At 37.7% G+C, this 25,512-nt stretch overlaps 1 protein-coding gene across 6 annotated transcripts in view; it reads right to left on the bottom strand.

The window, feature by feature from the left end:
• Positions 1 to 25,512, bottom strand: part of CDIN1 (CDAN1 interacting nuclease 1) — a 220,735-nt gene that overhangs the window by 87,595 nt on the left and 107,628 nt on the right. For 5 of the 6 annotated variants that reach the window (XM_027083825.1, XM_027083827.1, XM_027083830.1 and 2 more), the window contains 2 exons: positions 15,499 to 15,564; positions 14,785 to 14,890 (listed from right to left, as the gene is read on the bottom strand). In XM_027083825.1, coding sequence (XP_026939626.1) covers positions 14,785 to 14,890; positions 15,499 to 15,564 — 172 coding nt within the window. Of the gene's footprint in view, positions 1 to 8,021; positions 8,160 to 14,784; positions 14,891 to 15,498; positions 15,565 to 25,512 lie in introns of all 6 variants that reach the window. The other variant, XR_003428168.1, reaches the window with a different exon arrangement.

Here is a 25,512-nt window from a genome sequence, read left to right as displayed (position 1 = left end):
GTTGCCTTTGGACATTTCTAATCATCGCAACGGAAGTAATCACTAACCTAGGTTATTTTCCACTCTCAGTTCCTTAAGAGCATCATCGTTCTCCCCATGGCCAATATCAAAACCTCAACGTTATCTCTGTTCCGCACCGCCCAATACAACAACATCTAGTTACTTGCCAAATTCTTTCTTATCTCTGTAAGTCTACACAGGCTCCTTCCATTTCCACTGCCACCATTATCATTTGGGAATTAATGGAGTGTTTCAATATGGATGACTGGAATAGCAATTGTGTTCCTCTTCCCAGCTTCTTGCTTCTGTCCACCCTGAGCATTGCTACCAGAATATCTATCCTAAAGTGGCCTGATCATGTCACTCTTCTGTTCAAAAATCTCCCCTGGCTTTCCAGCTCTGTGACCTTGACCTGGGCACTTAACTTTTCTATGCCTCAACTTTCTCATATGAAATGAGGATAAAATACCAGTATCGACCTCATAGGACTATTATGTGGATTGAAGAGGATAATACATATAAGTGCTTAAACCAGTCCCTCGAACATAGTTGGTGCTCAGTGTTGGCTATTTTTGTGATTTATGTACATGTTGTTTCCCTATTAGATTGAATTAAATTCCTTGAAGGCAAAGTTAGGTTTTGCTCATTTTTGTACACTCTGAAATGCATAATATACCACCTCTACATAGAAGGAACTCAGTATCTACTGAATCCAGTCATGTATCTGTCCTACTACTTATGGACCACTTTGCTAGAATGTGCTGAATTAGAAATATATAGTGGTAAAAATATTTATTTCGCATTAAACAATGAAAGGCAATTGGGGCTGATCAAGTATTTTGCTCTAGTGTTGAGTTCAGTATGGTTTTATATACCTGACCTGTGCACACAACCAATGACTTCATTTTCACCATTTTCATAATCAATATACAGTGCTCTGAAAGTATTACAGCCAAAGCCATCAAGGACAACTGTGACAGCCTCATATTTACAGAAGTTGATGAGCTTTGAATTAAAAAATCCTCTTTTCTAAATAAAGGAATTTTGCATGAATTTTGAATTTATGATCACTTGAAGTGAGCTATCAGGGATGCTATAAGACTGAATTTAAAATGGGGATGTGGTGATGATTAGCAAAGTTGCCAGAAACAAAAGGGAAGGAAATGGCAATAAGGAGAAGCAGGAAGGGGTTAACAAGGTACCTTGTTGGTAGAATCTTTATGAGAAAATAAGGGTGAACAAAACACAGGAAGCATCTCAATGTAAGTGATTCAGGAAGGGAAGGGAGTAAAACAAGAAAGTAGAATTCACACAAATCATAAAAGTACACTAAGAATATAAAGGAGAGAGCAAGAAAAAGAAAAACATAAGTGAATATAAGTGACATGTTAATGGATAAACAGAATTCATATAGGAGGTCTAATTTTCACAAGAATATGACTTCCAGGGTCAATTAGAAATTAGAGGGAAAGGATGCTTACCATGGCCATTATGTATCCATATATATTTCTGTTTTATGAGAAGAAGAGTATGAGACATGAAAATTATATGCATGGTTCATTTTCCATACTCCACATGTGTGGGAAGAGAATAAGCAAGGGTAAACTAGGGCAATGCCGCCTCATCACCTATAAAAGTCACCCATCCCAGGAGATTCTTGAATGATACGTAATAGCAGAAGATGGTCAAAAATGGAAAACATGTGTCTCTTACATATAGAGGGGGTGAAAAGCCATAACTTCTGTGAACAGGGTTCTATCTCACCAAAAGATGGCTAGCTTTATTTTAGTCTAAGAGGCAGCAGAAGCCCTTGGTGAGTGCTATCAGAAGATGACCAAAGAAAGCTGCTTTCTAACAACCATAAGCTTATTATCCACTTTTTGGCCTTAACGAAATGAAAAGACTTCCTTTTGTTGGGCAAAAAGTAGTGACTGAAAATCCCATTCCAACTCTCAGAAGCCTGGGAGAAGGAGAGAATATATGGATGTCTATTTGAAGGAGCGATATCAAAAGAAATAAACTTGAAGGTTTGCACAGTACTCTCTCATAGTTAATGCTTAAGAAAATTTGTTTAGGATGACAATGAAGTCTAATGCAGCATAAGTAAGATTACAAGGTTAATGTTAAACAAGACAAACTGGTTTATAGTACGTTAAATTACGTGTTAAAAACCATAATTGAGAGGACATCTACTTGGATCCAAGATGAGGTAACAGGGACTGTATTTATCCTCCTGCTGGAAATAACTAAAAAGCAAAATAGATAACAACAGACAGCAAGCAGTGAGGGACAGTGACCCCTGAATGATGGAAAACAAAAGAAGCGAGCACTTTGATTTCCCCAGCTTGCTGCCTGGAGAGAGTTTCCAGGAGGCAATGTGGGGAGGAAGAACCTTCTCAGAGTTGAGGAGATGGAGCTGGGGGAATGGGAAGACCAAGCAGTTAAAGATTTTGTCATAAAACAAGTCTCAGTAATTTTAAAAGGATTCAAGTTTGTTTCTGACCTCAATGGAATTAAATTAGAAACCAATAACAGAAAGCTATGTGAACAAGTTCCAAATACTTGGGAACAAAACAGCAGGCTTCTAAATAGCCTGTGGGTCAAAGAAGAGATAAAAATAAAAATCAGAAAGTATTTGGAACCAAATAAAATAAAAATACAACATATAACATTTTGTGTAATACAGCTATAGCAGTACTTTGAGGCAAATGTACAACACTAAACTGCCTATATTGGGAAGAAAGAATGGTTTCAAATCAATAACCTCAGGCTTCCACCTTAGGAAACTAGACAAAGAAGAGCAAGTGAAACTGAAACTAAACAGATAAATAAATAATACAGATTAAAAATCAATGAAAAAGAAAAAAGAAAACCAACAGGAAAAAGTCAATAAAATGAAATATTGGTTCTTTCAGAAGACCAGTAAAATTGATAAACCTCTAGGCAGACTGATCTGGAAAAGTAGACAAAATTATCAATATCAGGAATGAAAAAGGTGACATCACTATAGATTCTACAGATATTAAAAGAATATGGGAGTATTTTGAATACATTTATGCTAATATATTCCACAACTTAAATAAAATGAATAAACTCTTTAAAAGACACAAAGTATCAAAGTTCACTCAAGAAAAAAATAGATAACCTGAATCCCTGTATCTATTAAATAAATCAATTTTGTAGTTTAAAATCTTCCCACAAAAGAATAGCCCCAGATTATCTGACTGGGAAATTCTACCCTGTAGTTAATGAAGAAGTAGTAACAATTCTACACAAACTTTCCAGAAAACTGAGGATAAGGGAATACTTCCCAACTCATACTACAAGGCCACCATTACTCTAATACCAAAACCAGACAAAAAGTTTAGAAGGAGAAGCAAATCACAGACCAATCTCACTCATGAATGCAGATGCAAAAATTCTTAACAAATTTTTAGCAAATCAAATATAACAAAATATAAAAAGGATATTGCTTCATGACCAAGTGGGGTTTATCCCAGGATGCAAGGTTGGTATAACATTCAAGAATCAATCACTGTAATTCACCATATTAATCAATTAATTTAAAAATATCCATATGATCATCTTAATAGATGCAGAAAAAACATTTTGACAAAATCCGACACCTATTTTGATAAAAACTCTCAGCAAACTAGGAATAGAGGGAGTTTCCTCAAACCTAAAAGGCATCTACAAAAACCTATAGCTAATATTATTCTTAATGGTAAAAGATTAAATGCCTTTCCCCCAAGACCAGGAACAAGGTGTACACATTTACCACTATTCACCTTTGTATACGAGATTCTAGGCAGTGCAATTTAAAAAAAACCCCAAAAACGCATCCAAATTGAAAAAGGAAGCAAACTGTCTTTATTCATAAACAACATGGTTGTCTATATAGAAGATCCTATGGCATCTACCAAATAAGTAAAGTATTAATAAATGAGTTTTACCCACTTGCACAATGTAAGATCAATACACCAAATCAACTGTATTCTTCTATTTTAACATGATAAATTGGAAATTGAAACAAAAAAAAATCACTTCCTATAGAATCAAGAAATATAAAATACATAGGGTTCCAAATTGATCTATAAACTCAATGGGATGCCAATCAGAAGTCCAGCAGATTTTTTTAGGAATTTATAAGTTGATTCTAAAATTCATATGGTAATGCAAAGGACCCAAAATAGACAAAAATAACTTGAAAAAGAGAAATGAAGTTGGAGGACTAACACTACCTGTTTTCAAAATTATGTTATAGTAATCAATACAGTGTAGAATTAGTATAAAGATAGACAAATTGGCCAACACAACAAAATAGGGAATTCAGAAAAAGGCCCACACATATATAATTAATTGATTTTTGACATATGTGTAAAGGCTATTTAGGGGAGAAAGGATAGGCTTTTCAACAAATGGTTCTGGCACAACTGGATATCCACATCCAAGAAAATAAACTTCAAGCTATACATCACGCCATACATAAAAATTAACTGAAAATGGATGCTAGACCTAAATGTAAATATATAATTATAAATCTTTTAGAAGAAAACAAGGGTAAAATCTCTGTGATTTCTTTAAGTCTTTAAATCTGTAAGATTTCTTAGATATGACATCAAAGGCATAATAAAAGAAAAAATCTGGTAAACTGGACTTCATTAAAATTAAAAACTTCTGATTTTGAAAGCCACTGTTAAGAGAATGAAAAGACAAGCCACAGACTGGAAGACAATATTTCATATCTGACCATATATCTGATAAAGGACTTAAATCCATGATATTTTTTAAACCTACCAAAACTCAATAATAAGAAAACAATTCAACTAAAAAATGAACCGAAGATTTGAACAGACGCTTCTCCAAAGGAGACAAATAGATAAAAATAAACCTATGAAAAGATTCTCAATATCATTTGTCATTACAGAAAAACTAAAATCACATGGAGACACTATTACACAACTATTAGAAAGTTTGAAGTTAAAAAGACTGACCGAAGGGAGCACCTGGAACTCCCATAAACTGCTGATGGGAACATAAAATGGTACAACCACTTTGGAAAACAGTTTAATCATTTTGAAAAAGGTAAAAATCCACTTACCAAATGTCCCAACTATTTTATTCCTATGTATTTGCCCAAGGGAAATGAAACCATACAAGATTTTTACATGACTGTTCATGGAAACTTTATTACTAATAGCCAGAACTAGAAACAACTTAAATGTCTATCCACAAGTGAATGGATAAACAAACAGTGGGACAGCCACACAATTGAATACTTGCCAGCAATGAAAAAAATGAACTCTTGATATGTTCAACAACATGGATGAATAATGAAATAGTTACATTGAGTAAAAAGAAAAAGCCAGACAAAAGAGTATATGCTGAATGATTCCATTTACAGAAAATGTAAACTAATGAACTATCTTTGTCACTATCTTTGTCATGGTGATAATTTTACGAGTTTATACATATGTTAAACTTGTCAAATTATGTACTTTAAATATGTGCAGTATATTGTATGTCAACTATATCTCATTAAAGCTGTTTTTAAAAACACCATTACTTATTAAAACAGACTTTTTACATGCTTTCTTTTTTCTGTACCATATATAAAAAAACTCTGATTCTGTAGATTTCAAATACAACAATTTAGGGGTTGTTATGTTCTGGGCGCATAGGTATGTATATCTGACAGGATTTTATATTAATCCTACAGATGTGCATTTTGAATATACAATAAGGAGAGCAACAGAGAACGTCTGGCCCATTTTCTTGAACCACATGAAGGTGAATATCTACACCTCATATGCTGGAGAGGTTTTTAGCTTCAGCTTAGCAAACCCATTAAGTGAGTGGTCCCCAACCTTTTTATCACCAGGGACCGGTTTCATGGAAGACAATTTTTCCAAGGACCGGGGCTGTGGGGGGGATGGTTTCGGGATGATTCAAGTGAATTACATTTATTGAGCACTTTATTTCTATTCCTATTACATTGTAATATATAATGAAATAATTATACACCTCACCATAATGCTAACAGGAGGCAGAGCTCAGGTGGTAGTGCGAGTGATGGGGAGCGGCTGTAAATACAGATGAAGCTTCGCTCGCCTGCTTGCCCGCCGCACCTTCTGCCGCTTACCTCCTAACAGGTCACGGACCGGTACTGGTCCATGGCCCAGGCGTTGGGGATCCCTGCATTAAGTGACAGAGTAAGTAGCCTCTTATAACAGATTTATCACTATGACTGACATTAAGCTGCATGGTGGAGCAGAAAGAACACAGGTATGAGTTCAGAGGGAGACCTGGGTTCAGGTTCTGTCTTTGCAATTTACTGCCTCAGTCCTCACTATGAGGCCCTCGAAGGCAGAGACCAGATGCCAAGAGACTAACAAGTGTCTGTGAAGTGTTTGCTGATCTGAACCAGTATTCCTCAATAAAACTCTTCTTTTTCTTATGAAGACTCTATGTAGAAGCATCTAGGCTAGGAATGCTGGGGATAGCTGGCAAATGAAGGCCATGTAAAGAAGTGGACTTCAACCCGATGCAGGTCAACGTCATCATCAGAAGTTTTCAAAACGAAACAAAAAAAACCTCCTAAGGTCCAGGCTCCACCACACACCAATTAAATCAGTTCTCCAGGGATGAATTTCACATCAATATTTAAAAAGTTCCAACCATGTGATTTTAATACATGTGAAGTTTGAGAATCACTGCCCTAAACCCCAAGCCCTTTTAGCAGCAATTTCAACCTGAACTCCATTATTCCAAAATTAATTTCAAAAATGAACTCTGTATCCTTGGGCTCCTGACTCTGTGCTCCTGAGTCACTTCCTTTATTTTTCTCTTACACTCTCTGGACAATCATAATGGCTGTGTTTCCATCCTTAGAATGGACATCCAATCATTTGTTTCTCGGTTTGATTTGTGGTAATACTTCTGAAACATATGTGATTCATATTAACTCTATCATAATAGCTCAGCAAGAAGAGTTATGCTTTCAACAATTCTTTGGTCCCCTGGAATTGGGAAACTGGTCAATAGGCACCATCCCTCCCCAACTAAAAAGAATCTTGTATATGTTTGAAGGTAATATCAGACAGACATCTTTCTGAGAAACTGTGATTCACTGACATTTCCTTATAAGCCTATTTTCTTTCCCTTTAATCCATGATTAACTCATTCCAGTTTTCTCAACCACTATCTCTTTATTGCACTTCAACGGCCTAAGACAACATTTCTATTCCTCATTCAGTTTTGCATTTAAAGTCAACACTGAAAACAATTAACAATGGCAGAAAATATGAATTCTGTGGTGGGCAAAGTTCTTGCTATTCATACTCCAAATGCAGAAAAAAATGGTACTTAACCATTATGAGAACTCATAAAAGTACTACCTACACAGAAGACACTTCCTTCGTCCTTTTAAAGTATTTCTAGGTCACTCCAGCTAATAACAGTGCCAGGTATTTCTCTGGAACAATGAGATATCAGTATCTCACAACCAGCACCACCATAAGAGATGGAAAAGCAAATTATTATATTTTTACCTTCAGAGAGGCCCTCTCCAGTGCATTTGCTAATTATTAGTCAATCTGTCTCTTGCTGCTGGTGATGACTGCTTGTTAGTATACGGCAGCAGTGCCTTCTGAGGCTGCTGTAATTGAAGGTTTGCAAGAGCTTCTATAGCTGAGGCACATTCTCCAACCTAAGACAGATGAGATCAGCCTTGTTGTTAACAAGACTGAAATAACTGGAAATCTGTGATTTGGTTAATTGCAGGCTTCCTGGAAGTACCTTCATACAGGAAAAACTTTTGGACATCCTCTGAAAAATACCTTCCTTAACTCTAACTGCTTGGCAGCCCCATTCTAAATGCCTCGCCTCTCAAGTTAGCACAGCCCAGAGAAACCCAGAGAAAGCAATCACTAAACCATTGAGTAAATAACCAATCTTTAAAAAGTACTTAGAGGTAAGAACTAAAGTCAAATCGATTCTTGTGGTAGAAGGTATTAGCTTACCATTGCCTCTAGGAGGGTAGACTCTCTGGAGCCAAAGGTTCAAAAATCCCACAGATGGAACTCAGCTCTTCATCTTTTCAGTGAGACATCGATGTGATCAAGCCCATATTTCCTCTGGTGCTCATCTCCCCTCATATCCTAACATCAGCACAAGAAATGACTTTGGAAGACAAATATACTCGCTTCCTTTGATACCTTTAGTCCCAGTCAAGAGGGGTCCATGGCCTGGACCCAAACTTTAGAGGATTCTGCTCTGGCCTCTTCTGGTTGTACCGCAGCCCATGGGGTGAGGAGTCTGCAGAGCACAGGGGACATCTTCACCTGATGTCTGTTCCCTCCAATACCTTTCTAAGTCACACTCCATGTTACCAGGGACCTCAGAACTTCCTGATCAAATAGTCCTGAGACCACTCTCAGGGCCTGCCTGTTTGACAAGAGGGCAGACCACCAGAGTGTGCACCTCTGGCCTGAGAGATGACCAAGGGCAGAGGTTTGAAGGTATCAATACATGGAGCTTGGATGTGCAGGCTGGGCTGTGCTTAAAACCTTCCCAGGCGTAGGACAGAGCTAAAGGTGATAAGAAAAGGGAGATGGGCTGTGCAGTGGCGGCACCTATTCCTACACTGCCATATGCAGCCTGGATCTCCGAGAAGTCCAGGAGTTCTTAATGCAAATCTGAACTCCCAGATCTTCATGCAGGATAAAACAGATTTTATTTACTGTCTGTTAACTTGATACACAACCTTAAATATTTGGGCACATTGTATATAGGCCTCCAATCACACTCTTGTCCCAGGCCCCCAAGTGTTAAGGTGGGCCCAGTTTTACGCAGCCCTAAAGAAACTAGAGAATAGCTTCTGCTCAGGATTTTCAAGGCATTCCATGTCAAATATCAAACAAGAGACCTTGCTAAAGTTTTGTGAAAGCAAATAATCAATATAAGATTAAAAATACTTGCCTAAAAACTTCATAAAATGCATTTGCCACTTATCGGTTATTTTCTATTTTAAAACTCTATGTAAATAAACACGCTATATTTCATGATATAGATCTGCAATAGTCTATACATCTGAAAAGTCTATAAAAGTTCTCTAGAAAAATGAGGTATTTTTCTCACTGTCCTTAGAGCGGCATTCTCACAGAAAAAATTTTGGTCTTATTGTGTTTTAATGTCACAATGTCTAACAAAATCCTTAATGGTTGATTCAAAATGTTGTTGTCTGTTATGCGTCAGGAAATCCATTCATATATTTATTTGTTCAATAAATATCTACCGATCACCTACTGGCACCTCTGTGCCAGGCATTCCACCAGCTTCTGGGCATTTGATGTTGGATAAAACAAATAGGTAAGACGTAACTCAATATATTAACTGGAGGAGAGTGGCAAGTAAACAAGCAATTACAATATTTGACAAATGCTATGAACTTATTAGAAGAACACAGGAGGGGCAGTGAACGCAATCATGAACTGCAGGAAGGTTTCCCAAAGAGATGTCAGTCAAGCTGAGTGCTGAAGTTAGCCGAGTAGGTGTTTATCTGGCAAAGAAGGAAATTAAAACATCTACTCAGAAGACTTCTAAATTCTATCAGACAGTGATCCACAGGAAAAAGAGACAGAGGAGAGTATATCTGTTGACTGCCAAGCACTGTGAACGTGCTTTATATGTGTTAAATAACTGCTCTGCACAACAATATGGTGAAGAAGGTGTTATCAACCTCATTGCGTTGAGGAGAAAACAAAGGCTCAGGGACTTTAAGCAAGTTGCTCCCAGTCATGGGACCAGAGAGTGGCACAGCCTGGATTCAAACCCAGGAACAGGATAGGTTCCTCCCATTACATCAAGGATCACTAAACTGGAAAATCATGCTCAAACAAAACTTTGCCTTATTCTTTCCAGTCAGTAAGCTTAGATCTTCTTTGAGAGGAGAGAGGTATATCTACCAAGCGCACTTTAGTTTTAAATAGATTCCACTGATGACAGTGTGTCAGAATGTACCCAGAATGGCAGATGACAGGGCTGAACTTAACAGCTGAGATTTCCATGTTCTTGACTCAGTGCTGTTGGGCGTTGTTCATGCGCTGTATGGTTGCATGTGGTTCTTTGTAATTTAGAGTCATCAGTATTTTCATCCAAACAGACCCACTTTATCTCCAACCACTCAAGTGAGCACAGGGTGTCTGCTCCTGCTTCTTTGAAAGGCCACAAGTTAGAACCCATGTATATTCTGGCCTCACATTGTAGAATTAGTTTCTTTTTTACCTGTCACCATCTCAATAAGAAAATAAACTTAGTAATGTAGGTCAAATTGTCAAAGAACCCACCTTTTGACTAGACAAGTAGGACGAGAAGGTATTTTTTGTTTCCAACTGCATAAGGAAATAAGTTTTTTTATTCAATTTGTATATATATAGCCCTAAGTATATGAGATATATATACAGATATATGTAAATATATATGCATTTTCTATACAATTGTATACATAGCCCTATATAATTTGGGGCTATGTTATGGTTCAAATGCTGCTTCTCAGAGGCATTCTTTTAACTCCACAGAACTGGAAGAGTTCTGAGGAGTTCTTTAATCAGGATCGTACCTGGGATGAGGGCCCACTTGCCGAAAAGGCAGCTTATGTTCTGTACTCAATATCTGATTTCAGGGAAGGTGACTACATTGCAAAATTTAAATTTGTTTGAGGTTAATTAAGCTGGAGAAAATTCTTGAAGCTTTGATTACAAAGGAATGAAATGCACCCTATGTGTAGTAATTAGAAATAGCAATATAAAAGGTAAAGCTCTTTCAAACCAAGTAAATTGGTGTTTGTATAAATGTTTCCAACTACTGTCTATTCATTCACTCAGGAGTAAGTATTATGTTTGGTTTTTTTTGTTTTTTGCGGTACGCGGGCTTCTCACTGTTGTGGCCTCTCCCGTTGCGGAGCACAGGCTCCGGACGCACAGGCTCAGCGGCCATGGCTCACGGGCCCAGCCGCTCCGTGGCATGTGGGATCTTCCTGGACCGGGGCATGAACCCGTGTCCCCTGCATCGGCAGGCAGACTCTCAACCACTGCGCCACCAGGGAAGTCCGGAGTAAGTATTATGAAGAAAAGTAAAGCCAAGTAAGAAGAGAGGATGACTGACGGTGATGCCTTCTAGACTGGGTGGCTAGGGAAGACCCCCCCTGAGGAGGGGAAATTTGAGCAGACACCTGAATGTCATAAAGGGCAGGCTATGTGGAGATCCAAGTGAAGACAGTTCCAAGCAGAAGGATTAGCCAGAGTGAGGGTCTTGAAGCAGAAACAAGCAGTGTAGATTCAGGGAAGACAGAGAAAGCCAGCGTGGCCAAGGAAGTATAAGAGACAGAGAGAACCTTAGGTGAGGGGAGAGGGGCAGGTGCGGACAGAATTGGGGGTGGTGAGAGGCAGATCATGCGGGGCTCTGAATGTCACGGTAAAGAGTTTGGATTTTATTTTAAATGTGGTGGGAAGTGGCCCAATCTGATTTATGTTTTCCAAGAGTCAATTTGGCTGGGGTATGAAACACTGACCACAGGAGTGCAAGTGCTGAGTGCAAGGAGACCAGTTTGGAAGCTACAGGAATAGTCCAGGAGATGCTTACAGACACTGAGGCGGCAGCAGGTGGGATGGTGATACAAGGCACAATTTGAGACGTGGTGAAGGTAGGGCTGAATGGACTTGCTGATGGATTGGTGATGATACTCGGGGTTGAGGATTTGGAGATATTGTGGTGCCACTAGTTGAGCTTGGGAGGAAATAGGGGAGTAACAAGCTTGAGGAAGAAAGTCAAGGGTTTAATTTTGGACATGTAAAGTCTGAGATACCTATTAGATAACCAGGAGAAGATACTCAGTAGCCAGCTGGATAGATGAACAAATGTATACTCAGGGGGAATCTTAGGGCTGAGGGTAAAAATTAGGAGATGGCAGCATAGAGATGGAATATAAAGCCACAGTCTCTGGTGAGATCTTCCAGGGAACACCCAGGAAGAATGTAGACAGAAGAGGGAGGAGGGGTGAGCCCTGAGTTCCAGGGCCTTCCAGCCTAGAGCTGGGAAGAGGAAGAAGAGACAGCAAAAGAGACAGAGTACGTTGCTGGTGTGTGGGGAAGAAACCCAGAAGAATATCTTTCGGAAGCCATAAAAAGAGCATGTTTTAATAAAGAGGGAAGGTGTGATTGGGAGCTGCTGAAAGGCTGAGTAAGAATACTAATTTACGTAAAAAGAAAACTCTTAGAGAAATATTAAACTAAAATATAGGGGCTCTGTAGTTATTTATGTGGAAAAATAGGCTTAGACAAGATTATGATTCCACAAACATTGAACAGTCTTATCATAAAATCCAATGTTTAATCTAAAAATAATGTGACAATTTTTTCATTTCATGTCTGTAAGTCAAATCATTATGCTGTATACCTTAAACTTACATAGTGCTATATAGCAATTATATCTCAATAAGACTAGAAGAAAAAAAGAAAAATAGTGTGACACTAGAAAACAGTTCTTATGTTGACTAGAGGCTTATCATACAAATAAAGCAATTAACCCAAATGCCAACCAACAGTCTCCTTGAAAGGCTACCTATAGGTGGGAAAGATTTCTTCCTACTCTGATGAATTTTAGCTAATGCTGTGTGAGTTGTATTGAGGCAAGTAGGATCCCAAACTTTCATAACTGCGCTAAGTTCTCCTTCTGTCAAAATGCCTCATCACTGATAAGTCTGTATCATTATTACAACCAAAATTCTATATCCAAGTAAATGCCTCTATGTTCCATATTGAATGTTAGCATGATCCGCATTTCTTGGCCTCTCTGCAGACATTTTGTGAACTAGTGACTTTTGTGCAGAGCATTCCCCCCTTGAATGATCTGGAACACTCAAAACGAAGGCTGGCTTTCCCTTACCACACAACATGCCCTAAATGAACTATGTCCACGTAGCTGGTATACATTCAAACAACGTGTTTAGGAAATGTAAGTCAACAGTAGTGTAAATAAAACATCGTTAAAATTTAAAACAGCAGCAGGCAACACAATAATCCAAAATCCAGTCCAAGTCAAACTATTAAGTTATCCATTGCTCAGATGCCCCTCCGGCCATGTGAATAATCAATAGGTCTACCATATGCGTGACTTGATTATTTAATCAGCCTCTAAAATGGGGAGGGCTAAGCACAGAGTAGACATTCAAACAACAGTTGAGTTGTTTTAGAATGAAGATGTGCCTTTGGAATTTTCAAGTCAGCTCTACTATTTGGGATTCAAATTCTAATTGTTTCTCATAAAAGGCTTGATCAGTACCAAAGTGGGGAGACAGTCTCAATGCATAATGATTGAGCTTACCAGTTTTTTAAAAATCCCTTATCAACCTAAACTTATGCAATTTAATTTTCTTGTCATTGCTTTCCCTATAATATCAAAAATGATGCTTTCTTTACTATTTCAAACTCATCATAAAATTCCTAAAAATCTGAAATTCAATTTGTCACATTACTGCTGATTTGAATAATGGCTGAATAAAAGACAGGAAACGCTGAAGCAGCATTGATTTCTAAAACATTTTGCACTTTCCTCCTCCATCCCTGTAAAGTAAAGCTCGGATGCTATGCACAATTACACAAGAAAATCAAGAAAGCCATTACATTTAGCATTTTGTCATCATCATTGTTACCATGGCAAAAAGTGGGCTTAGTTTAGCACATCTGCTACGGGAGAGGTCCACTGGCCTTTTGTAAAGCTGAGTAACAATATAATGCCAAATTCTGTAGGCTGTCACTGTTTTTTTCCAGGGTAAGACTACTGTCCACACATGCTACTGTCTCTCTCCTTAATGATCGGACCAATGTCACCTTATTATTGTATTCTTACAGTTGGCCAGTGACCAAGGAACACAGTTAATCTAGAAAGGTTACCCCTTGACCCACCTTCTGATCTAAGGGGTCAAAAATATGTGGTGTGAAAGCTTGGGACTCCAATAATAGCAAAGGCCAAAGTTTCAACAGTTGTACTGTAAATTACAATAGAGTTGTGCTAAAAGTAGCACAGATTTAGACGTGAGAAAGACAATGCGTGATAACTAGTTGTACCCATAGTTACATTTTCTCTGAGTATCAGTTTAGTTGTCTGTAAAATGGAAATAAACGTAACTTTCTTGTGAGTATTAACTGAGATAATCTGCAAGCCCAGACACATGGTGGGTACTCAGTAATATGGCATCCTCCCCCCTCCTCCAACACCATCCTTTTCTTAACCACTGAGATCTCCATGCCTTTGGGAATGTTGGTTGAAGTTGGTAGGTAAACTATTTTCTACCACTGGAAGGTAATTTGTTTTGATCTTTCATATCGTTTGGATACTTTCCTCAGAGAGCTGAGGATAAAATATTTTTTTAAGATCTGACAGAAAGCATAACTTCCACATCAAGAGGATAAAAGTCAGTGTCAATATCATAATATATATCACATCCTATTTTTCATATTTTAAGTGACACCAATATCATCACTGTGAAATGGAAAATGGCGTCTACACTAATTTTGACATTATGCAGAGATTTTTCGTTTTAAAAAATGATGCTACATTATGAAAGCAAAGAAGCTGAAATTACCTGAAATGAATACATTAATCAAGTCTCGGTATTTACCAGAAACAAAGGCTACTAGCATTTTTACCAGCTAAACAAAATATTTTTTTCTAATGAGATTTCTGCTGAGTATCGTTTATCTTAAGAGAAAAATAATGGGGCCTTACCTGTTCCAGTAGCTCCAGAACTGGTCATGCAGGTAGGCGTGGTGGCTACATTCATCACCAAATGAGGCTTTGCTTTCAATCCAGTGAATTATGTGCCCTTCTACAGCTAAGGGACAAAGCATTACTAATATAGAGCAAAGGGAAGGGAAAATTGAAAATTTTGAACTCTGTCTGGGTCTCTCTATGCTTCACATTCATGAACAGAGGCTTAGCCCTCACCATCATCTATGGATGTAATTATAAAACAACACATCGTACAAGTTCGTAACAAGGAACGTTTATGCTACAATCACATCCCTTTTATTTTCGTCATTTACAAAAGTCTCTCTCCTATTCTGAGACTGCCTGTATAAGTTGACAAGGAATGTGAAAGCAAACCAAGTGAGCCTGGCTTTTCAATAGAACCCTATGTTAAAAATTCGGTACTTAGAGAAATGACTTGAAAATGGTAACCAAAATGTCTTTGGAACACATGTTTATTTCTCAAATATACACAAAAGTTTTTAAGGCATAGGTTTCTTCTAAACCTATAATTTTCTGCTATTTTAAAATAATCTTTTGCAATTATTTCACACATTTAGATACAAAATTATCAAGCTAATCTAGATTCTCTGGTAACATTTGCTAATAACATTAACACAATTTTTCAAAGCTATGGGAAAAACACATCCCTTTTCTCTATAAACAAATGCATAGCAGAGTTTAAGGACTTACCAACGGGTACTTGTAAAATAAAGTCTGGTGTTTTGTCATAACCCTTTGCTCGGAGCTGATCTTCATCTACAGGATGAACAAATACTATTACTTATCACAGTATTCCATTAACAAGACAGCAATATAATTGCTTTTCTTCCTTAAAAATGTGTAAAAATTACTAATGCAGTCATACATGTCATTCTTATATATGCAATGCTGTGTAGGAATAAATGAACTTTCATAACAAACTGGAAGCATAGATATAAAAATGCCTCTTTGTCCCTTCTGCATTTTTATGTCTTTATTATAAACATCATTAATTCAAGTTGTCATACACTACCTTTCTTATAATTGAAGATACTCAAAATAATGAAGTATACTTACTGATTAAAAGAAAAGGCTTCTACCACCATGAATATCACTAATGTTATCAAGCCAATATTGACATTGGCCTTTATAAAACAAATGCTTTCATTAAAGCAATTAAGAAAGTTTGGTTTCAATTAGTGAAACTATTCCTACATACAAGAACATAAGAAAGAGACAAGGACAGTGAGATCCCCACAGAGAATTAATTACCCTGCTTAATACCTTTGGTCGGCTATTGTTTCTGGCATCTACCAAAGTTTTACAACTAACAATATGTAATTCTGAAAAGCCAACAGGCTTTGAGATTTTTTTCTAAATCTGTTCGATTTCTTGATCCTCTGTAAATATCAATGAGCCATTCAGGAGGAAAGGAGGCAGGAAAACAGAGTGCTTGACAAAGTTGGAAAAAACTACCTAGGTGCTTGGTTAAAAAAAAAAAAGTCCTCCAATATTTTCTAAACGCTGTCCTTGACTTCTAAAGGCATTACAATGTGATTCTGAAATGAGCAGTTCTCTGTTAGATTTTGGAGTGACCTGGTCATTCAATTCCAGACATGGCTTTCTGTCTTCACCCAACCTCAACTAATGGCCCAACCAAGTAACAAGGAAGGCTGTGTGGTCTTTTAACACCTACTGGGCTGTTGACATTGTCATGCATCCCATTCGCCTTCCTGCATCACCTTTGATTAAAATTAATGGCCCATTCTCAGTTGTTGGGTAGCTTATTTCCAATCCATTTGTCAGGCCAAGACAGTGGTTTCATGGCCAATGTTCAGAAACTCTGTTTTAGAACACTCCTGTGTACATCCTGAAAGGTCAGCATTTTAAATGTAAATAACCTTTAAATGACAAGACACATATTTAAACTAGATATTTAAATTAAATTTGGTTACAGTTGTTATCCTTTATCCAAATTTTGAAGGACTGATGCTAGAATTTGAAACAATCTCCCCTGCTTGAAATATAAAAAATTCTAAGTTAACTGTTGAAATAAGGAAATAAAATTAACCTTACTTTAAAAACAAGAGAATTTGGGAAACTGAACTGTGGATGAACAAGACTGAAAAAATTTCTATCCTCTAAATGCATTCTGGCTACAAGAATGTTTAATGGAAAAGACATTTATTAAATCAACCCAACTGCCTTGAGCTGATGTTTCAGGTAGCTGATGAACAGTTTTAGAAGCTGGGTTGACATTAAAAAAGAGAGATTAATATTTTATTAAAACTATCCTAGCTTGATCAACCTTTGCAGATGTTCAAATCTGTTTCAGAAAGAAAAATGATTATGTTTCCGACAGCAGCGCAAAACAAAATTTCAAAGGTCACCAAGCAATCCAAACGCACACACTAAAATCCCTTAAAAGGCAGATGCTACACTCTTGTTCACTGCACCAAAATTACTAACACAATACCTACAATTTAAATTTCCTGAAGATAAACATCAGGTGAGGCTAGGAAATCTTTCCATCTTTCTGTGGAGAACCTCAAAGTACAAGAGTATTCATATGCTTTCTCCATGCCACCCCCCCACCTCCCTCCCTCTCAATATGAAGTTGATTCAATAGTAACTGTACTCAAAAGACAGCTTCTAGGAGTCTGTGTCACCACCAGATATTACACTTTTTTTTTTTTTTTAAAAGAGGTCATTCCACATATCGGAAGTACTATGTTATTATGTATTGGGTATCTTCTCTGTTTATTTTCTAAACCCTCACTGCCTTACCTGCCTTGTTTCAATCTTCACACTATTTCTTTCAACCTAGATTTCCTAAAAAAGGAGGAGGGTACAACTTGGCAAAGTTCAGAGAAGATGAGAGTGCAAGTATAGGAAGTAGCATTTATGAACAGGTGGCCTTGCTCACCTGGTCTAGGTCCCAGGAGATTTTTAAGGTCAGCCCCATCCATCTGACCTGATTTCCTGGCCTTTGCATTATGCTCCTTTCCTGGCTCCCAGACCTTCAAAGATTTCTTACCATTAGATCATTATCCAAACCATTGGGTATGGATTTAAAATTTGGTTGACCATTGGGTGGGTCAGGGTTCCAACTCTAGGATCTCAAGGTTATGGCTCGGTCATCATCCCACATGACTTCCCTTCTGCCTCCTTCTTTGTTCATTCCCTTGTCTCATTGTGTATGTGCCTGTGTCCCAAATCCCGGGCCTATTCACTGCCCCATTCTCACCACCAGCATATGCTTGGCACATATTTAAGACTCAAAAAAGGGTAACTGAATAAAATATAAATGCATTTTTAAGAATACCCATGTCTTTTGCAAAGCCCACCTGAACTGACTTAATAATTTTCTTTCCTGATTTAAGAGACAACAAAAGTGACCCAAAGTTCAAGGTTGTATTTGATGACTTTCACTGCTGTCTTTCACCCCGCCCCAGCTGTCTGCTCTGAGGTACATCTTGATCATCAAGGAAGGGACTACACATGGGAAGTTTTCCTACCTTCTTCTTTGGTCTGTAGTATTTTAAATAACATTGGATTTATCCATTCCTTAAAGTTTGGGCAGAATTCCCCATAATAAGCAGTCTAGGCCTGCTGCTACTATAGTGGGTAGTTCTTTGGTTACTTTTCCCTTTTTTTTTTTTTTTATGGCTACTGATCTGTTTAGATTTTCATCTCTTATACAGTCAGTTTTGCAATTTATATTTTCCTTGGGAATTATAAGTTTCATCCATGTTTTTAGAGCTTTTTGTACATATTGGAACCAAGTGGTTACTTATGATTTTTTGAACTTCCCAAGTGGAAAACTGGATGTTTAAGTAACCTGCTGTTTTCTTCAAGAAAAAATGATCAGGATTAAGAAAAAAGAAAGAATAACATTAGTTAGAAAGGGAAAAAAAAGAGTAACAGCAATGTTTTAGACTAGTACTTTTAGTATAACTTCCCAGAATTGCTGGGGATCAATATGAAATCAATCTCCAAATTCTGTATACCTAACTTATTCAGTGAATGTAGCAAATATGAAGTAGGGCTCTTCTGATTTAAGGTATATTAAAAACACCTAATATATTTCATAAGTACAAGCTTGTTAATGTCATTGTTCAAGTGTTCATTATCAAAGTTAATATAAGAATATTCTCACTTAAAAGCAGACTTGTTAGCCTCTAGATCCACAAAACGTAGGGTATTTAGATAGTGTGCCTTAAGAAACAGTATTTCTGAGCTTGTAAAGTCTTCCAACCTTCCAGTTTATACATGATAAAAGAGGCCAAGAGAAGTTAAGTGACTGCCAACACCTGGGCCTCTCAAATAGCCAGATATAGACAAGAGCCCACCACAACCAAGTACTGGTTTGTCCCAACAGACCATATACCACTCTTAATTATGGCAAATATTTAAATTTGATCATGTGTAATACTTATGAAGTGGGGAAAATTTTCTCATTTTCCTCATGAAAGATTTGGAAACGCAAGAGAGGGGATGGCTATCTGTTGGATAGTATTTGGTTGACACCGGACCGAAGAGGACCTGAACAAAATAATCACTTGATCTCTAGCCTTTTAATGATCCTTTCTTCAATGGAACTAAAAAACCAATGAAACTGCATCCACAGATAAAACTGATGTTACATTTTAAAAGACAATCCAGATCTTCATTTGTTTTTAAGTTGTCAGGCTTGCCTTTAGAGGACATTTTTAAAAAGGAATCACATATGTAAAGAACACTGTGAAAGTTTAATTTCTGGGGCCTTTTAATTACCCTCTCCTCTAAATGCCCAAAATATCCAAAGCAATTAAGTACTGATTACACAATTTCTTTTTTTAAAATAAAGGCGTGATTTTGAGTCAGAGAACAAAACACATCTGAAACTAGTTAACATATACTTAAGAATCATAGCACGGCATGAGGACTGCCAAGAAGTTTGAGGTTTTCTTTTTTTTTCTTAAAAGACTTTAAATTTAAGAAATACAGTTATTTCCCAGAGAAATTATGCAAAATTCCAGTTCATAACATCTGAAAATGAAAAGAAAAATAATATTCTGACGTGGTCTTTTATCTATGAATTTGTCAAAACGTTTCTAAAATGCTAGGTTAAAATACCTCATACAAAAAGAAACTTTTTAACACCTGTTACATTTTTACTAAATTGGGGAAGGGCAAAAAATACACATCAATACAAGTGAAAACTACAGTATATCTTTTCTACTCCAGTATCTTGTTTTTCTGGTTTTTTTCCCCCCAAAACACTGTCTCATTCAATAATTGGTGCTATGACCTTTGCGTCCCATATTTTTATATTCTCTAAGAGTAAGTTTCACAGCCTTTCCAATTTAAGAAGTTAGCAGGGTTTTGGTAATAGATGTTACTATGCTATGCAAACCATCGCAAAGGTACACCGAACAGATATGCATTTAATGGGGAGAGCGATAACACAGATGAATGAAATCTTCAGAGAACCTAAAAATTTCATTACAGCCATTAGTTTTAACCTCTTCCCCCAAAGCCTCTTATCAAAGCCACTAATAAGGAATACAAGTGACTGCTCTGACCTTGTCCTTTGCTTATGTCTTTAGGGGACAATACTTGTGAAAATTGAAGTGCCCTAAAGATAGGAAACAAATGGGAGGTCACAAGCCAGGACAGTGCAAAGTGAGGTAGGGTAGGCTGGCCCCTGCTGACTGGTGGCTGTGGAGACAGAGGACATGAACATGGACAACAAAAGCAAAACTCTTCCATATTTTATACTGCATCGCTCTAAATTCTTTTGGTTTAATGCCACAAAAGAAGGGACAAATCAGCATGGTAGAGTAAAAAGAATTCAGGGCAAGTTGTTGGGAGGGGGAGGGCAATAACTGTGATGAAAGGTCTGGGGCAAGTTTCCACTAAACAGAACAGGGAGACTGGATGGTCACAGAGCCCTTTCTAACTCCAAAATTCTGTGGAATGGATGAATGTTAGCCTTTGTCTGCCCCAGCTCTTTGAGGTGTAGTCACTGATGTTAAGACCCTATTGTCCCTGAACGAATCTCAATGGAGGGAGGCATATTAGCAGCTCTGAGACATAAAAGTGATCTCTACACACTGACACACACACACACAGGACCAAGGAACCAATCCAACAATAACAGTAACAGATTTGACCCCTGATGCCTTTTGGTTATGGGGAATAAAGCTCCAACCTGTAGCTAATTTTCTGTGGGGTGAGATATTTGATTTTTTCTGCCCTGTCTGGCACTGCCACCTTACTCTCACAATATGATTCTGGTGGGCGGTCCTCCCGCCCCCCTACCACTGGCCACAGGAGTGGACACTTGACCCAGAATAACTGATCAGAGCCCTTTCTAAGATTCATTATGAGGCCAACCAGAAGCACCACTGTTCCCTGGGATTAGAAACTCTCAAGAGTAAACAAATTAGCAACTGCCAGGGATCATCTTTGTTGTCTAAGAATGAAGCCAACAGGGCAAAAAAGAACACAAAAGGGAAAAAAGAGGAGAATGACACTGTTTTGTCTTCTGGATTCTAGACACACCAGAAGCAAACTTCTAGACACACCAGAAGCAAACTTCTCCTTTGGACTTCACGGGTATATCTCTGAACTAATAAATTCTCCTTTTTTGTGTGTGCATATAATCTAGTTAGACTGGATTTCTGTCACTTACAACCAAAAGTTTTAATTTATCATCAGTGGCCAGGAAAGCAGATATTGGCAGATGTGAGTTATTTAACCAGAGCAATGGTGACGGAAGAGCTGTGGGCCTGAAGCAGGAAGACTACCGTCGTTAAGTGGACAGGGTAACCTGTCTTCAAAGTTCCAAAGAACCTGTCTTTCAGCAGCATACACATGTCTGTGGTTCTTTTCTCTTGGTCCCAGGGAGAAGCGTGCACAGCATATTCAATAAGGCAAGTAAGTAAAGATGGTCCCTCACCTTGACAACTTCTTCAGGAAGGGGAGAACAGGCCCCAGATTCTCCACATCCTGCCCCCAATATAATGTTCCTGTTACCCTGAAAACTGCATCTAAGTTTTAACCTTTAGTTAGGAATTTAAATAGTTGATACCTTCTGAAATACCCAACCATCTCAGTTCCCTTTAGCCTATATAACCATCTGTTTTATTTCTAGTCTCTTATCCTCTACTGCTAACATCTGCATGTAAACACAATCCTAGTATTCTAAATCTCATCTATTCCCACTGCCTATTCTTCACCTAAAGTCATAATCCCCCGTTTGTCACATCATAATCACTTCCCCAGAGCACTGCTGCTTCAGGTGGGGAATAAAGCAGCAGGAGTAGATGAACTCTTAGAAACAAAGATCCTAATTTCTTACAGCAAGGGACATCCTTCACTAAGCCTATTTGGCTTTACAGATTAGACCCTCCTGGAGTCCCACAGAGTAATACATGAATGCTAGAAAAGCACCCATGTAAAATATGCTGGTTTGTCATAAGGCAAGACCAAACATGGTAGGGTGAGGAAGGGATGAAGCAAATGTCTCTCAGGTGTCACTCAAAATAATTGTTAGCTTCTACTAACAGGGCAACATTCACTGGAAAGAATAAAATAACTGTAGAGCCATCCTTATCAAGCCAAACTTAACAAGAATTTGCACCAGACAGGGGCTGTGGAAGTCACTAATGAAAGTCCCTCCGACCTGGAGATATGCCAACCCATGGAGGATGAATGGTTTGTCTTCAGTCTTTGGTACAAGCTCTTTCATATCTTCCCTAACAGTGCAAACAGTCTTGTCATCTTCTGGCAGTCACTATTTTCCTTTCCTCCCTTGCCTTTTGTCCAAATCTCTCCCCTCACCCCCTCAAAAAAGAGAGACAGACAGAGAGACAGAGACAGAGAGAGGATATAAAAAAACGTGGTTTCATTAATTACTTGAGAGATACAAATTAAAACATCTCCATCAGTAGACATAATACATTTTCTTTTTCACTGATGTTAGAAATGGAACAAACTCTTAGCAGAGGGGATAAGGATGGTCACAAGTGACACTGGTCAATTTAAAGTTTAAGAAGGGTTCTTTGTGTTTCCAAGCCTAATAGTCGGCAGTAGGCTCTTCACATTTTCTGAGACTTTAAATGCCGATCAATAAATATTCATTCTAAATTAACCATCCTTGGAAAGAACTGACCTCTACTTATCTGAAATTTTCCTGGAAGGCTCCATGTTTGACTTAAGATTTTTTTTTTTTAACCCCTAATGGTACCTGCCCATAGCAAGTACTAAAGGTATCTGTCTGCTGCACCAAAAGAAAGAGTGGTTAGCTTAGTGGTAAGACAGTCAAGGTAATGAGCTCAACTAGCTGTCCGAGAAGCATATGGAAGCAGGAAGGGGCCACTGAGAGAGAACAGATGAGGAAGTAAAATTCTATCACCACTTCAGGAAAAGTAGCTTATGAGCCAGTAGCATTTTCTTCATATGTAAAGGGTAGCTATTGATTTTTAATATAATGTGTACCTTTCTTTCAAAAATTTCATAGGAGAAGCAGGATAACAGCCTTGAATGTATTTATTTTCACTATCAAGACAATCAAGTGAGATGCACTAGATGAAACTGCATTCTTACTGGGACGGACAAGGCAATAGTGTGTGTGACTGAGCAGCCGATGGCGGGAGTGTCTGTCATCATCCTCATAGTAATTAGTGTATAGTTCCTGGCATGCAGAGAACATAGGTGACAAAAGTTAACTGAAAAGAATGAATGAATAATGAATAAAAGAATTACAAGAGCTCTGAGAAAATTACTAGAAATTACCTGTACTCATTTGTTTGTAACTTGTCTCCCTACTAGACCATAACGCTACAAAAGCAGGGACTTTATCTGACTTATGTCTAATGCCTAAAATAGTACCTGACTCAGTAACTTATTTTTCAAACAAATATGTGAATAAAATATATTTTTGAGTTGGAGAAACTAAAGTCATTTATTCAACGTTGACTCCTCTTAATACAATATACATTTTGAGAAGTACAAAATGGATAAATTTACAAGATAGGATAAATCCATGAGTACACCCAAATCTTCAATGAAAAGGACTCTCTTTCTTTCCAGTAGTGCCTGGTTCAATCTTGTGCCATAGCAACTGCTCCGTACATGGTTATAAATCAAGAAAATTTAAGAAATTATTAGGGTTAAGATAAAAGTGATTTATTTTTATTCTTCTCTTTTATCTGCCCTCTCTGTTTTACAGAGGTCAGATAAAATATGTATTTTATAAAATGACATATCGAGCACAATGGGTGGAAATTTTTAAATGAGATAAAAAATTTCAGGAAGTCATAATTCTTAAGAAGGGGTAATATATAAACAATAAGAATCCTCGTCTTTTGAAAGTAGTCCAGATTTGAAGGAGGGAGGGAGAGAGAGAGAGACACGGAGGGAAAGAGGTTGATTTTACCTTCATTTATTTAAAAAAATCAAAGTAAAACAAACATGTTTGCAATGCCTCTGCAACAAAATTCACGGTGCACACATGTAAACAAGAAAACATAAAATACGTTTAGTGGTCTATTTATATACCAATATTTTTGATGATCTATCTAAATTTACCTGGTACAGTACTTTAGATATGATTAATCATTGTGAAGGGGTATTTACAAGGTAAAAGAACAACCCCATAACAATACTCCATACAAAGCTTTGAATTTTCATGTTTTAACCATAAGTAAACATGTATTAATTCAGTATTACATTAAAACGCTTAAAGTGCAGAGAATAACAACTTCTTCATATGCTGATGAGGAAATGCTTCAAAACAGGACTGAGGTTACATGAAGCCAGCTAAAACACCAGTTAAGTATCATCTTTAGTATGCTTCAATAAAAGAATTACCTCTAGATCTTAGAGCACAGAGGAATAGATGGGATTCCTCCATATTAAGTCCCCTTTCTGAACATGTATGCAAGTGGCAATGACTCCCTGGCGTGTTTCTGCACTGCCTTTGTCAGCCATGGCCAATCCAGTCTAGTGCACTCAGTTCCCGGAATCAAGGAAGTCAAGGACCTGGGACTAAGTTTAAGCCATGAGTAAGCCCTTTGCTTTTCCTCCCTGGTGGGGTCTTCTAGTCCTCAGGAAGGAAGCAGAGAAAAGCTAGTCGAAGCAAAGAAGTGGTGTCAAGGGCCTGACTACTCTTAAGCAGATGGTGCCAAGAGAGTAATACCAAGCAGTCTTGAAAATATGACTGCTCAGTCGGTGGCTTCAAACAATAGACCTGGCCGTGCCGTATTGGCCACTGAGTGATCAATATGATCAGATACTTCATAATATTATCGGAACTCCATAGTTCTACACCATATCTCGCGGTGCATCATAGGTCATCCATTCCAACCGGTTCTGAGTCATTATACACTCTTGTTTTTTATCAGATTTTAAAAAGTGATTTCTATCTAATTCACCCTCTTTCCATATGCTGAACATCTCAGTTGTTCTTCTTATATTAAAAAAACATTTTATGGCTGAATAATATTCCATTGTATATATGTGCCACATCTTCTTGTGGCACATATATACAATGGAATATTACTCAGCCATAAAAAGGAACGAAACTGAGTTATTTGTAGTGAGGTGGATGGACCTAGAGACTGTCACACAGAGTGAAGTAAGTCAGAAAGAGAAAAACAAATACCATATGCTAACACATATATATGGAATCTAAAAAAAAAAAAAAAGGTCATGAAGAACCTAGGAGCAAGACGG

Source organism: Aethalodelphis obliquidens, unplaced genomic scaffold (genome assembly GCF_003676395.1).
Source record: "Aethalodelphis obliquidens isolate GAN/ISIS:26980383/991018 unplaced genomic scaffold, ASM367639v1 scaffold51, whole genome shotgun sequence".
Classification (NCBI taxonomy): Eukaryota; Metazoa; Chordata; class Mammalia; order Artiodactyla; family Delphinidae; genus Aethalodelphis; species Aethalodelphis obliquidens.
Note: the sequence above shows the minus strand (reverse complement) of the source record. Positions and strands in the feature narration are given on the sequence as shown.